Source organism: Mus musculus, chromosome 6 (assembly GCF_000001635.26).
Source record: "Mus musculus strain C57BL/6J chromosome 6, GRCm38.p6 C57BL/6J".
Classification (NCBI taxonomy): domain Eukaryota; kingdom Metazoa; phylum Chordata; class Mammalia; order Rodentia; family Muridae; genus Mus; species Mus musculus.
In genome coordinates this window covers 42,681,068-42,697,004 of record NC_000072.6, presented here as the reverse complement: position 1 = coordinate 42,697,004, position 15,937 = coordinate 42,681,068, and the positions used below count along the sequence as shown (strand labels likewise).

At 41.1% G+C, this 15,937-nt stretch overlaps 1 protein-coding gene across 8 annotated transcripts in view; it reads left to right on the top strand.

The window, feature by feature from the left end:
• The window catches only part of Tcaf1 (TRPM8 channel-associated factor 1), a 42,133-nt gene that overhangs the window by 13,127 nt on the left and 13,069 nt on the right, over positions 1-15,937 (top strand). For 5 of the 8 annotated variants that reach the window (XM_006506752.4, XM_006506754.4, NM_001355768.1 and 2 more), the window contains one exon: positions 10,047-10,680. In XM_006506752.4, the coding sequence (XP_006506815.1) occupies positions 10,061-10,680 (620 nt within the window). In that variant the 5' untranslated portion in view covers positions 10,047-10,060. Of the gene's footprint in view, positions 1-3,867; positions 4,073-10,046; positions 10,681-15,937 lie in introns of those variants that run through there. The other 3 variants (XM_006506753.4, XM_006506756.3, NM_029930.3) reach the window with 2 other exon arrangements.

Sequence of the window (15,937 nt, the reverse complement as noted above, 5' to 3'; positions counted from 1 at the left end):
GATATATGAAGGAGGAAATTCAGATGAAAATGAACTTGTAGAACTTCTACATCTGACAACTGTTGGTTTTACTCAGAAATGATTCTATATACTTGCTTCCTCACCTACAGCCATTTATCCTTTCTATCAATCCAGTGGACACCATGTGCCTTAGCTACTTTTCTGTTGCTATTATAAAATACACTGACAATAGTAACTTAAGGAAAGTTTTGTTTTGTTTCATTTTTGTGTGTGTGTGTGTACAGTTTGAGATTACTTATGTTGGGGAAGTCACAGCAGCAGTTCGTTATGTTGTCCTAGCAATCAGCAAGCAAAAACTGGTGAGTGTTTGTGCTCATCTCACTTTCTACTTTTTATATAGTGCAGGATCCTGGACTAGGGAATGGAGCCTCCCATTGTGGGAGAGCCTTCCCACCCTAGTTAACCTAATCAAGATAATCCTCCACAGGGATGCCTGGAGGCCTATCTGTCAGGTGATTCTACTTCTCAACAAGCTGAGAGTTGATACCAACTATCTCACTGTGGAACACCAGTATATGACCTGGATAAAATGAGAAAATAAAAGGCAAACAAAGCACAGTGGTTAACTTATACTTCCTCCAGATTGGGGAGTTGTTATGAAGTCTTAAATAATGCAATCTGATACTTTTGTACCCTTTAACCATTGAATCTGCTTTCCTGTAAAGATTCAATCTGGGAACTGCCTCTTCTACCTGGTACTAAGGAAATAAAGACAGAGATGTTGAAGGGTGGGAGGCTGGAGAATGTGTAGGAGCAGCACAGACCTCCTTCAGCTTTTGGTGCATAAGTGGCTTTCTCCCAGGGTTCTGCCCTTGCAAACACATGCTGCATAGACAGACAAGGTTCAAGCAGAGCATATCACAAAGCCAAGTCATGGCTATAAGTTTGGGTGTTGGATCCCATCCTCAATTTTAAAAGAGTTAGGACTAGAAACAAAATTCAAAAAACCATGATACAGGCTTCATAAAGTCAGCACCAGAAGTTTTGCCAGGAATTTTTAATTTAGTTTTTAATTGATTAGGTTTATTTGTTTTCATTTTAAAATAATATAATTATTGAAATGTTAATGAAGTGCATGAAAAATAAGTATTGAAAGTAAGAATTACACAGTTATACCAGACATGGTGATACATGACTGTAATCCCAGTAGTTTGGAGGCTGAGGTGGGAGGCTCAAGAGTTGTACACCAGCCAAAGCTTTTTAGCAATACTAATTGGGAGGAGGGGGCAAAACTTATAAGTAATTCACTTTCTTGTCTGAAGTAACTAATTCTAATGCTTTGATACAAACTTTCTATATAATTTTCATGCTTCTAGTATAAAATTAAAACTATTTAACTATATTAGATGATTAGATGTTTTTTTAAAAATAATATTTAATGATGTGTGTGATTATATGCATATAATAATATGATCTTGAAAGGGAGAGAAAGGGAGACAAGAAAAAGAATAAAAGAAAGAGAGAAGAAAAAAGGAAGAGAGAAAACAGGGAAGGCAGAAACAGGGGTTGGAAGAGAAACGAGTGTACTCCAGAAGCTCTTAAGAGCGTCAATATATAGAGATACAATTCATCCTTGAAAACAGTTGTGTATTGTTTAACATAAAGACTTATTACACTGGACAAGGAGGGAGGTATAGTCTAACTTCAACTCTAGGAGGTCAGAAGCAAGTCAAAGCTAGCCTCTGCTACATAGTGACAGTTAATCTTTAAAATCAGTCTTTCCTGCTGCACTCCTAGGATAAGCTCCTAGCCTGGGGTCTTAACTAGAATCAGAAACTGACACTAAGAAGGAAGGTCCTGAGCAAACCAGAGTAACTGGTGGAGCTCTGCCCTCATCCTGAAGTGGCCAGTTGGCTCCTGGAACCAGCCCTTCCACCTCCAACCACCCACCGATTTCCTAGGCTATCTGCTCTACTTCCTTGTCACACACCTCTGCTGGATAGCTGCCCTTCCATTGGGATGGGGCTAGTGGCCTGGATGAGGGAACTGCCGGACCCATGAAGAATGTTTCTAAAACGATGTTTCTAGAACCATAGTATGGCAGGGCACAGGATCCAGGTTAAGTAAGGGCTTCTTGGATCTGCCGTAGCCTGGGTGGAAGACTGAAGTTGTCTAAGTCCGTGGGAGCCTGGAATGCTAACCCAGCCGGGAGCTCTGGCCTGAGGGCTTGCTGGGCCCAGGAAGCTGGTTTCTGTCAAAAGAGTGGTCTGTGGTTTCTGCCTCTCCCACTTTTGTTCAATGTGTTGATTTATTTTTTTCCCCTTTCAAACTTAATTAACAAAAGTCTAATAATTTTTGCCATTAGACATTTTTCATTATGAAATATTTCAAAGTGACATGAGGAAAAGGTAATTTTTCAAATGCTGACATTTTGTCACCTTGTATTCCCCACCCAACCCCCACGACCCTTTTCTGAAACCTAGCCTCATAGCCCCATCCTTGGAGTCAAATTGGCGTGTATTCTTCCCATATAATTTTTACCTTTTATATGTATTTTTACATACACAGCATGCATTTTAATTCTGACCTTTGTCTTGCCGATTGCCCCCCCCCAGCTCCCAACCCCCAAACTCATTAAGAGGTTTTATCCTGACATCTCAGATCAGAATGGGACTTAATAATGAGCATGTCAACAGCCTCCTCCTTTAGGAGCTAGGAAGTCTGGGACCTGGACAAAAAAAGGGGTTATACTTCCTGCCTCTTGAATGGCCTTTACCTGGTAGGACCTGGACTCTGCTTATTTGATTTTTTTTCTAGATGATCTGTTTACTAAATCCGGCCACTGAGCTCATCTGCCTGAGGCTCTTTGTGTGGCATTCATAGTATTTATTTTGGAAGAAAATCTATTAAAAGGAGATGTGGAAAGGAAGTGTAGATCACAACCCTACTTGGATTCAAAGGCACACACACAAAACACTGAATCTTGGGCTGTCTGAATGTTTATTTTGTCAGATATTCACACAGTTTTATTTATGTCTGGTACTCACTTAAGAACAAGAATCATAAATGAGGAAAATACCTAATAAAAAATATTAAAAAAATAAAATAAAATAAAAACATCTTCCCATAAAAAAAAAGAACAAGAATCAGCCCATCTGTTTAAACTTTCTATCTGTGCTATAGGTGTTTATGACCCCCCCCCCCACCTCCCAGAAAATAAAAGAGGCATAGATTGAGTGTCTTAAAACCACACAGCTGGAAAAGTGCAGCACTTTTGATTTGAATCCGCCCCACTGATGATATTATCCTTTGCATTTTAGTTGCTAGACCTGGCACCATCAGCAGTTGGAGTCATCACACAGATAGGACCAGAAAACTCATAAGGAGAAGTCAGCTGATTGTCGGGGAGGAAAAACTTCCCGGAACAATGTACTTCAGCTGTATAGTATTCTTTTGAAATGTTACTTTGAATTTACCAGTCACACACAGTGAGATCAGTAAGGTTATATACGGTCAGTGCCTTTCCAGATTAAACAGTATGGATAGTTAGAAAGGTCTCTTTCCTTTCTCATCTCCCCTCCAAAAGGCGAAAGCATATTCAACAATCCCTGCAAATTCATGTGTTTCCCTGCGCAATATACCAAGGTCAATCTATCCTAAACTTTACAGGAATGTAGGTTCTGTGTAAGCATAGAATGTAATAAGTCACAGAATGAACATGCCTTGGTTTGTTTGTTTGTTTGTTTTTATCCTTTACCTTATTTGTAAGTAGAAAAGTTTTAATAAAAATGACCATCCACACTGCTGGGATGAGACCTCCTCTAGGGGTGTCCCTAATCCACCTCAATGCCTTGTCGCTTGAGCCAGTTACACAAAGAAGCGCTGTCTATTGGCAAGCGCCGCCCCTCGGGCTCCTACTCCAGCCGGGAGGAAGTGGGGAGGAGACTGACTGGGAACCCCTCCTCTCCTCTGGCTCCGTTCTCCTCCCCGTTACGCTCCAGGCTTTCGGCGGCTGCTCGGAGGCGACTTGGTGCTCCGCCGAGAATCCCCTGTTCAGCCCTCCTGGTGCGGTCCTAGAAGGGCCAACCCAGCTGCCTGGTGGAATCGCAGGGTAAGTGGCCCGCAGGAACAGTCCGTGGGCAAAGGAGCCTGTGACCAGGACTGGATTCCGGGTTGGAGGCAAGTGGGGCGGGAAGCCAGTGCTACTCCAGGGACGTTAGAGACCTGAGAGGGACCTGGGCACTGCGGGCCTGGGTGTGTCCAGATCTGGGCAGAGGTGTCCTAGGGCTTCCTGCCTACCTTCTCTTGGTGAATTTGCTCTGTTCTGTGGTGGCTGAGCATCCTCCTCACACCCCCGACCTAGCGTTCTTACTGCTGCTGGCCTTGGTTTGACAGTGACGTTTGTGTGCTACCGCTTTGTGTGGGCGAGTTCCAGACAGGCCCCGCTAGCAGTGGTCGCATCTAATCTAAAAAGCGGCTTCAGAGGAGGGGGCAGGGCGTGCTTGTCACACAGGTAGCTGGTGATAGAGCACCATTCCACGCTAATGTTTATACAACCTGACAAACAGGATCATTAGGACCCAGATCGCTAGCCCACTGGGCATTGTTCACAGGGACCTGGGGTGTGGGTGTGTTTAGAGAGGGCAGTCCTGGTCCAGAGGCCTGAGAATCCGCAGCCGAGATTTTCCACTTGGCTGCCCTCCTCCTCTGTTAGCCGAACCTCCCTCCTCCTGCGCCCCCACCCCCTGACGTCACCCACATGCTCTAAAGACTGGCCATTAGAGGAAAAGGAAGGAGGAGAGAGGGCCTTCGCCAGGCTCCTGCGTAGTTGTGACTGCCCTCGGTGGTGTGGAAAGACCTTTATCACCCACTGTATTTGTTAGAACCCCTCTGGGGCAAGCTGATGGACTTACAGCTAGGTGGATGATGGCAGCACCTGAGCTTCTAACGGCAAAAGGCGGGTCTCCTCACTCCTGGGTCAGAATCCTCAGTTCCCTTGTTCTTAGTTACCCAGTGGGGAAAGTGAACTAATGTGGGAGCAAACAAAAAAAGAAAAATGAAGAAGCTAGAGGGAACCAGACCCATGAGAGCCAGCCCTGGACTGTAGGAACGAGTGTGGTGAGACTGGAATATGGAACAGTAAAAGCCAAGTTTTTGATCTTACTCCTGTAAGATAAAGAGGAAGGTCGAAAGAGGGATTCAAGGTGGGGGCTTGAGAGATACTTTCTTGGGAGCGTTGATGTTGTGAATCTTATATGGAAGTGTAACTTTTTAACGGTGATTTTTATCGTTTTATTGTCTATTCTTCCATGTGCATTAAGCATTCTTTCATATGTGTGAATGAAACTGTTTCTTAAGTTCAAGTTAATAAGGATGTAGTGGAAAGTGTCCCACGATGGAGTGCAAAAGAAAGAACTGAGTCCATTTGAATTCTGGTTTAGTAGAATGTGATGGACATTGTGAGAAAAAAAGCCAATGTATAAGGAAAAAAACAAGTTTCTTAGTGGAAAAGGACATGGAAAAGAGAAGACACAAAGAATTGTGTTTCTGATGTTAAGGCAAGGTCAGGCTAGGCTAGCTGTTACTGAGAAGTATCCCCTGATATACCCATACCCTCACACAGTCTTTCAGTCGTACATCCATGGAATACATCAAGGGAATGAAATGCATTCTCTGATCTCATATATGTAAGTCTGTGTTTCAAGGCCTGGAATGCAAGCAGTGAGGAATCCCTTCTCCCAAGATGGCCCCACCTCCCCTTCCATAATTCCTTCACAGGAAAAACCATGTTGAAGTCTACAGGACTGCTTTGTGATAGGATTAGAATGTCTGCTTTCTCCCCATTTTCCAGACTGTGCCTGGAATACCTTTTCCGCTGAAAGAGAACGTGGCACGTTCAAAGTGGGCTACGGTTAGCACCAACAAAAGAGGAGAGCAACCATGGGGGAACAATTTAAAGGATGAAAATTCATATGAAGACAAACCATTTACCTCTTCCTTTCCTAAGGTGATGAGGCCGCTGTGTTTAACTGTGGCTTCCACAGAGCTTTTATGAATAGAACAAACAAACAAACAAAAAAAATCCTGGAACTTAGCAAATACTAACATATTTGACATATACCCAAGGACCGTACTCTTGGGTAGAGCGATGGCTCAGTGGTTAAGAGTATTTTGGTTTGGTTCCCAGCACACACATAGTGACTCACAGCCACCTCTAACTCCAGTTCTGGAGAGAGTAACTCCTTCAACCTCTGTTAGTTCCTGCAGGCATGTGGTCAACATACATACTACTCAGATACATGTTGTCATAGTTACGGTTACTATGGCTATGATGAAGCATCATGACCGAAAGCAAGTTGGGGAGGAAAGGGTTTATTGGGCTTATACTTTCACCTCGTAGACCATCACTGAAGGAAACCATGACGGGGACTCAAACAGGGCTGGAACTTAAAGGCAGAAGCTGATGCAGAGGCCATGGAAAGGTGCTGTTTACTGGCTTGCTCATCTTGTTTTCTTATAGAACCAAGACAACTATGCTGGAGATGGCACCACCCACAGCAGCTGGGCCTTCCCCTATCAACGATTAATTAAGAAAATGCCCTGACAGCTGCATCTTACGGAGGCATTTTCTCAATTGAGGTTCCCTCCATTCGGATGAGACTAGCTTGTGTCAAGCTGACATAAAGCTGGTTAGCACACATGTACATGCACTGCACGTAAAATAAATAAATATTTTTTAAAGGACTCTTCTTTAGTTCTGCATTTCCTGTACTGCGATCCTAGAGTCACCACTTACCTATCTATGAGATATTAAGCAAGGGACAAATTCCCTGACCACTGAAAAGATCTGGGGTTTTCTCCTCCAGAAAATTATACAATGGGGATATTGATGATATATATACCCTATAAGTTTGTCAGAATTTAATAAATAATAATGTGTTACAATATGGGAAACTTGATAAGGTGTTGCTGTGACTGTCATTACTACAGTTGCTACACTGTTATCATTGCCTTAACCACAGAAAATATGTTCAGAACTTACACAGGGGCTTGAAATTCTCACTGAAAGTATTATCTAGATCATTCTAAGACACCAAATGGGTTTATCTCATGCACACACAGTCTAGCTAAGAGAACAACCAATGAGGCAGATGTATGAATATGATTATTCACAACATGGAAAGCATTGACCAATATACAGGAGTCTGATGGGCAGCTCTTGAGAGAATGTGTATTAGTGTCAGGAGATGTGCAACAAGATGTCATTTGGTGTACAATGGAGTGTCTAGGGAGATTATGGGAAAAAAGTGTGTGATCGAATTTCAGATCCTGAACTCTGATACATAGCAATGATCCTAGGAAATTCCCTTGTCTTTGATCTATGTCCACTCTTGTGTTTCACTTACCAGTGTCCATTTGTAGTTTTGTAGGGTGTTCAGCATCCGTAAACATATATCTTTAATTCTGCCTATCTTATTACAAAAAAGTATGGGTGGGTCAATCAATTATCTTCATGTTCTCCTTCATCTTCCCTATCATCTCTCCTCTGTCTCCTCTTTTTCTTAGTTCATCCTTTGATGATGTTAATTATATTTCCTATTGCTTGACTCATGGCACTGATTAATTTTTCATAGAAAATGTCTCGAATTTTCTCCTCTGTGTACATCTCAACCTAGAACGGTTGTTTCCATAGACAGAAAAGTAGTGGTGGGGATGTGAGAGAAAGACAGAAAAGGAGTTGGAAATAGAAGCAGAGTCTGCCCTGAGTAGTAGTTTCAGGGAAGATGGGAGGAAATGGGAATCAGCTGTAAACTTGCTGTAGCTGACACCCTGCCATGGGGAAGGTCAGACTGGGAGAAAGGAGTCAGGTTTTCTCCAATGGATACAGGTGACACTCTGTGGATTTCTCTTTAAGGACAAAATAATATTAGAGTTCTTTCAGAATAATAAAGCTGGAGAGACTTGGACACCAGATTCCTTCAGTCTAGACACGAATTACTAAAGAACCAAACTGGGTTCCTCCCTCGCAGTGTGCTGGTAGATTGTCAGTGAGGACATTGACAGGGCTTGTGACGGAAATGAGATGAAGAGGGAGAGTGGACATTACAGTGGCTGTGCACAGTGTGCTATCCTGGCTATTTGTGGACATCACAAAGGGCGAGGATAAGTTTCTCACTAACTATCTATTGGGTGGTTGGTTGTATTCTTTAGCTAGTCTCTGAGGTGGGTAAAAAAGTTAGCTCTGGTATTTAACAGCTGAAAGCATCTGTTTGTGTAATTTTACTTAGAAAAGCTTCTTCTCCCCTTGAGGGAAGATTTTTCTTTTTTCTGAGGCAGCATCTAATGTAGCCAAACCTGGCCTTGAATTCTTGACAGACCGGACCACTGTATCAGGTCTCAGAGGCAGCCACATTACATGACAACACTTAAGGTGGTTAACATAGTAGGATTTTATTTCCTCCCAGTTTGCCTCTATCTGAGGCAACGTGCTGAGGTTTCAGAAGTGTGCCACCATACCCACCTGTAATTTTAAGGCTTCTGTAAGTAAATGACATGCTACAGGCAGTAGCTGCTCTGTTTCAATAGGGACTTGAGTTTATTAACTATATGGGATAAAGTTCTTTCCATCTATGGCTGTGGAAGTTGTAGCCCACAGGCCAAGGACTTTCAGGGCTCCAGAGAGATATGTAAAAATAAATGCCACAGCCATTAAAATTGGTCTTAGCATTAGCATTAATATTAGCTGCAAAATAGGAAAACTATGAAACCACATCCAGTAAACACTCAACGTGGTGGTTGTAATAACGGGCAACAGGTTAGACTACTTTGTCTACTTTGTGAGTATTCCATATTACTCACAAATATAAAGTAAAGGATTTACTTTTAACCAAACACATATGTGCAAATGTATGGTATGTGCACATGACTGAACCCTGCTGGAAGACTGGAGAAGAGCATGGAGGGGATACTCCCAGGGAAGAAGCAGAGGACATTTAAGAGCTGATGCACACAGGTACAGCTTCCTCAGCTGTGTCTCGGGTGCCTGGAAGAATCTGCCGTAATTTCATAGCTTGCTACTTTCTGCTTCTTATTGTCTGGGATATGGTATTCAGCCACGGAGAGCTTTCATGTTCCTCTTATTCAGTTTGTGACTGACCCAAGCCAGGGATCCCTGAATATTCAGCCTAAGATACTAATGCTCCAAACCGAGGTTAATATGACTAGAGATGAGGCCAAGGTGGATGAGAGTAGTGTGGGAGGAGAGCCATCTACACAACTGTAACATTCTCAAGGCATCCATAGCAAATGACCACAATTACAGTGGTTCAAAATGATGCCATTTTTTCCCTCCAAGTTCTAGATTCTCAACCTGTGGGTTATAACTCCTTTGAGAGTATATCAACCTTTTCTCCGGGGTCACATATCAGATATCCTACATGACAGATATTTATATTATGATTCATAACAATAGCAAAATTGCAGTTATGAGGTAGCAATGAAATCGTACTGAATTGAAAGATTGTAGCATCGGGAATGTTGAGAACAGCTGTTCTAGAGGGTTAGAAGTTTAGTACTCAGACTTGAGCAGTGCTGATTTCTTCCAGAATTTCAGAGGTAGAGTTTTTCCACGACTCTATTACAGCTTCTGAGTTTTGCCAGCAAACCCTGGTGTTCCTCGGTCTGCAGACACATCACGGCATTCCTGGTCTTCGTCTTCTGATGGCATTCTAACCTATGTTTCAGTCTCTCAGTTTCCAAATCCAGCATGATGTCCTGTTAACTCGGTAACATCTCCCTTCAGAAACACTATATCCAAACTGTCGTAAAAGATAGCAGGTTAGGAATTCAAACTTTGCCTCTGGGAGACACAATTCTATCATTATTTCTCCTCTCTGTGTTGCTTTCTTCTGTGGTGGTATAGAATCCTAGACTCTCTAATGATGGCAATGGACTAAATGCGGTGGGTACTGAGTCTTATCACACAGTGATGCCATTGCCATACCTGATGGAATAAACACCTTGGTCAGTTTTTTATTGTTTAACCATTCTTTGCTAAATGGAGTCTTTTTTTTTTTCCTCTACAGAAACCAACAGAACCATGGCAACTCCCTCTGCTGCCTTTGAGGCCCTTATGAATGGAGTAACGAGTTGGGATATCCCCGAGGATTCTGTTCCATGTGAACTGCTTCTTATTGGAGAGGCTTCATTTCCTATAATGGTGAATGACGTGGGCCAGGTCCTCGTTGCCGCCTCTTCCTATGGCAGAGGCCGCATGGTGGTAGCATCTCATGAGGACTTCTTGCTGGAAAGCCAGCTCTTTGTCTTTCTTGTCAATGCTGTTGGGTGGCTTCGTTCCTCCCCTAACTCAGCCATTGGTGTGCACTCATCTTTAGCACCATTGGTGAAAATTCTCGAGAGCTGTGGAATAGAGTCAAAGATTGAGCCAGAAGTCAATGACTCCCTGGGGGTTTACTGCATTGATGCCTACAATGAAACCATGACAGATAAGCTAGTCCAGTTTGTGAAACGTGGAGGGGGCTTGCTCATAGGAGGCGAAGCATGGGATTGGGATACCCAGGGTGATGATGATAGAGTTCTGTTCGCATTTCCTGGGAATCTGGTGACCAGTGTGGCTGGTGTGTACTTCACTGACAACAAAGCAGACACAAGTTTCTTTAAAGTCTCCAAGAAGATGCCTAAGATACCCATCTTAGTTCGGTGAGTATCTTACCAGAGTGGAAAGTTGGCCTCATACTAAAACCTGACATGATTCTGTCTTCAGGTTGCTTCCAGGCTAACAGAAAAGAATTTGAAATTCAGTCACCTGTTTGCCACAGTCAATTAGATGTTTTAATACTCTGAGGCTCAGGAGCGACACTACCTCCCCAGATCCGTTTAGCTCTTGGAGGCAGAGAAGAATTTTGACTATGATATTCCTCGGAACTTAGCTTGAAAGTACTGTTGACCCCAAGAATTGGCCTGCTTTGTTTAGGAAGGTTCACAGGAAGTTTCTTTGCCATGCAAAGGAAACTCTTAGGGAAAGAAAAACAGAAAAGCCCTCTGGGCCAAAGTCAGGAGAACTGTGAGAAGCATTTTGAAATCTTTACGTGAAGTTAGAATAGAAACAGGAAGCTGTGCATTCGGAAATTGAGCTAGAAAAGAGACGGTACAATTCTTTATATTAATGCTGGTCATTAGAAGAAGACGTTCACCCCTGCAGTCAAAGGATCTTCTGAGAATGGGGGAAACAGACCATGGGTACAAGGGCAGGATTCACTGGAGATCAGTGGACAGTTTTACCAAATCTGGTTTTTTTTCCCCACACACAGTGTTGTATATGAAACAATTAATAAGCATTCAGTGAGTATTCCTTAACTATATAGGTAGACTGATGAATGAGAGTGTTTGAAGCTAAGTTATTCTCAGGAGCAGAATATGTGCAGTAGGTACTTCCTATTATATATAACAATTCTTAGCTTTCTTGGAAGGAATAACACTGTGATTTCTGACTGATAAAACCAAAGGAGTCAGATTAGGTGAGGAAGATGCAGTGAGCCTTTAGATAGATGATGAATAAGCTAAATTAATAAGTATTCATGACAAATTAACCCAGCAACCTGTGTACCCTATATTTTTGGTAAGAAAGAATCTTGTTTGATTTTTAACTCAGGACTGGGGCTTCTACAAGGAGTTCAATCTCTTTTTGTTCATTTATCCATTAGTTATTCCAGAGTTTATTGAATATATTCTGTGTCAGATATTATGTCTTAAGATAAATTTCAGATTTACCTATTAAGATGAGTTACAAAAAAAAAAAATCTGAACATGAAGTGCACAGAAATATCTCTAATGACAATATCTAGAAGCCATTTTTAAAAACCGAGTAACTGTGTAGCAAGATGCTGTACATTATAGTGCAGACGACTCTGGAATCCAGGATCTAAGGCCAGTAACTCTACAGTGTGTCCCTAGAATGTCCTTCCACCTCCTTCCGTCCAGAGGAGGAGTGCTGGAGTAGAACCTCTGGGTTCCTCTGTACGGCACCAATCCCTTTCAGGCTCTGGGTCTTCTGGTTAGCAAGATCCTTGGGTTTTCCCAAGGTCATCAGGCATTTGCGGAAATGGAAATGGATGAACATGTTCTGAATACCCAAGTGCTCTAAATAAATCCTTTTGCTTAAATATCACAGTGAAACCTGAATTAGCCAGCTCTTATGTTATGTGTGCCTTTTCCAGCCTGAATATTAGTGAAATGATATTGGCAACTGAAAAATCTTTTGACTTTCAGATTACTAAAGAGACTTCACAATCTTAAAAGTTGAAGATAAGCATTAGCTTGGAAAAACGTCAGGGCAGGTGTAGATAAGTATTTGTAATAGGGGTCTGCAAATCCTTAGAGGTTGTTGCTAGTTATGTGTCGACAATATGTAGAATAGAGTAAATCAGGAAAACCAATAGTTGCTTAATGGGAAAAAAATTCAATAAAGTGATAAGCCACTGGATAATCTGGTCATGACAACAAGAGACAATTAAAAATTTCAAGAATGGAAGGAGGGTCATTAATGTGGGTTTATAGACATTAAAGGGTAATAAGATAGTTGATACAACTTACGCCACTGAATTCATTAACTTAAATGAATTGGACAGCCTTCTTCATAAACACAAATATAAAACTAAACATAAGAAAAAAGACAATATAATAAAATGAATTGAATTGTAATAAACCCTCCCAATATTATATGAAAGGTGGTTTACTGGTTTGAATTCTAGAAATCATTCAACAGAAAAGCAAGTGAAATTTATGGAGAGTTTTCCAAGCATGGTGGCTCATGCTTTTAATCCCATCACTCAGAAGGCAGATGTAGGCAAATCTCTACATAATGAGTTCCAGACCAGCCTGGCCTATATAATAAGTTATTGGCCAGTCAAAACTACATAGCTTTTGTCTCAATAATAATAATAATAATAATAATAATAATAATAACTGTTATAGTAATAATGATGACAATAACAAAAAGTTAGACATTTTTGTTCATTAACAGAGCTCAACATAAAGTCTAGGCTAGCCTTAGACTAGTGAACCCTCTACCTCAACATTCTAAGTGGACTGATAGGCACTTGCCACATGTCTAGCTAAGTACTTTAGTAACTAGTACTTAACCTGTGCTAAGGTCTTAGTTCTGCCAAGTATAACTCAGCTGTTTAACACTTTTTCAGTAGTTATGTCAAAGATATGGAGAAACAACTTCCCTATTGTTTTAAACACACACACACACACACAGAGACACAGACACACACACACTATATATATATATATAGTGTGTGTGTGTCTGTGTATATATGTATGTCAAATAGCACCCCAGTCCCCAATAGACTTACTGATGAATTTTATGAAACTTTTAAGAAGCAAATAATGAGAACCCTACACAGATATTCTTCCAGAAAATAGGAGGAAAGCACCCCAAAAGTTATTGCTTCACCAGCATTTCTGTTCTACTGAAATTAAAGAAAGGGCTGGTGAGATGGTTTAAGTATGTAAAATGGCTGTGATGCAAGCATGATGAAGACCTGAGTTGGGTTCCCTAAATTCCATGGTGGGGGAAGAGGAGTCAGCCAGGGTAACACACCTGTAATCTGAACATTGAGTAAGAAGAACAGGAGGATAGCCTGGGCTTGCTGGCCAGGTGGTCCAGCTCAGTTGATGAGCCTGGATCCACAAAAAGACATAAGGCAGAAAATAAGGTAGAAAGTGATTGATTGAGGAAAGTACCTAGCATGATACCAACCTCTGGCATTTGCATATGCGTGCGCACACACACACACACACACACACACACTCACATGCACACACACATGCACATGCACACAAATAAATAAGGTGAAAAAAAGGCTTTTTAAGGAAAAGAAACCTATAGAACAATACTAGATGCAATGTTCTTGATTAAATATTAGTAAGTGCAATAGATTTGCATACACACACACACACACACACACACACACACACACATATATAAGCAAAATTCAGCTATTCTAGGTATGAACTACTGGTTTTGCAATCAGAAGCCAGGTTAATTTAGCATGACAGCGTTAAAAGTGAGAACATCATGCAATTCGATAGATGCACACAAAACGCTTAGCAAGATTCCATAATCAATCATGATAACATATCAACATACTCCATATAAAAAGGAATGTCTTCCATCTGAGAAGAGGCATGCAACTAGAAACCTTCTCACTTTGTCTTGTTAATTTTATTTTGCTTCATTGGTGTTTTTGAGAAAGTATCTCGAATAGTACAAGCTGGTCTTGATGAAGTACAGTGCAGCCAAATCTGACCTTGAACTCCATAAATCCTGCTGCCTCCACACACCCTGGCCCACAAGTTGTATGATTACAGGTGTGTGCCTTTGTATATATCTAACTATAGAAACATTATATAGGGATAAAATGGTGACTGCTTTTATTTTAGAATTAGCCTCCAAACGATGACACCATTGCATACACTAGCAAGATTTTGCTGAAAGGACCCTGATATAGCTGTCTCTTGTGAGACTATGCCGAGGCCTAGCAAACACATAAGTAGATGCTCACAGTCAGCTATTGGATGGAGCACAGGGCCCCCAATGGAGGAGCTAGAGAAAGTATCCAAGGAGCTAAAGAGATCTGCAACCCTGTAGGTGCAACAACATTATGAACTAACCAGTACCCCGGAGCTCTTGACTCTAGCTGAATATGTATCAAAAGATGGCCTAGTCAGCCATCACTGGAAAGAGAGGCCCATTGGACACGCAAACTTTATATGCCCCAATACAGGGGAATGCCAGGGCCAAAAATGGGAATGGGTGGGTAGGGAAGTGGAGGGGAGGGTATGGGGGACTTTTGGGATAGCATTCTAAATGTAATTGAGGAAAATACGTAATAATAAAAATATTTTTAAAAAAGAATTTCTAAAATCTAACTCTGAATTTTATCTAATCCTTTGAATTCTGTTTGTCCCCTTACTACTTATTAAGTTTTATGCCAGATATGCCAAAATTAAATGCATACTTTAGCCATTAAAAAAAAAAGAAGAAATGAGAACAAGGCAAGAGTAACACTTGTGATCCTACTTTCTCTAAAGGCTTGTATTGAAAGCACTCCACCAATGCTATAAGACAAAAAAAAAAAAAAAATAGGCACGGATATTAAAAATTAGAAAATGGACTTTTCTATACATACCTAAATATACTAAGGTTTAATTTATGAATTAAGGACATTATTAGTATAACAATGGATACTAATAAAAATCTAACAATTGTATATAATATATTCTAACAAAAGGATCATTAATGTGGTCTCTTACAAACTATCTTTTGTAAATTTATTATTATTATTGTGTATATGAGAGAGATGTGGAGGATGGAAGGGCATGTGCAAGCACACGTGTGGAGGTCAGAAGAAAACAGAATCAGTTCTGTCCTTTGTCCTCTACATGGATTTTAGGAATTGGACTCATGTCTCTAGGATTATACAGAAAATACCTTTATCTTCTGAGCCATCTCACCTGCTCTCAGCAAACCTCTCCCTGCACTATACGCACCCATCTGGTGAATGGATAATCCAATGCCTGTGTAAAAAAAAAAAAAAAAAGATGTGAAATGAACAATGAGATGGAAACACTGTGAAACTGCCACAAGGGTAGACAAATTCGTCACTGAAACAGATCACATTGTCCAGAGAGATTTGCTCAGTGAGGAAAGAGCATTGTTTTCAGCATACAGCTCGGGATCAACTAAATACCTTTATGGGAAAGATGAACTTTGATCCTCAACCTATTTCACACAAAATACTCAAAAACAGGTCCAGACTCAAGTACAAAAGAAAAATTGAAAAACTTCTAAATTACAGCACAGAAAAAAAAAATCACTTGCAATCCTGCATTAGGCAAAGATTGCTTGGGAAGACAGGCCTGCAAAATGGAAAGATTGGTAGTATTT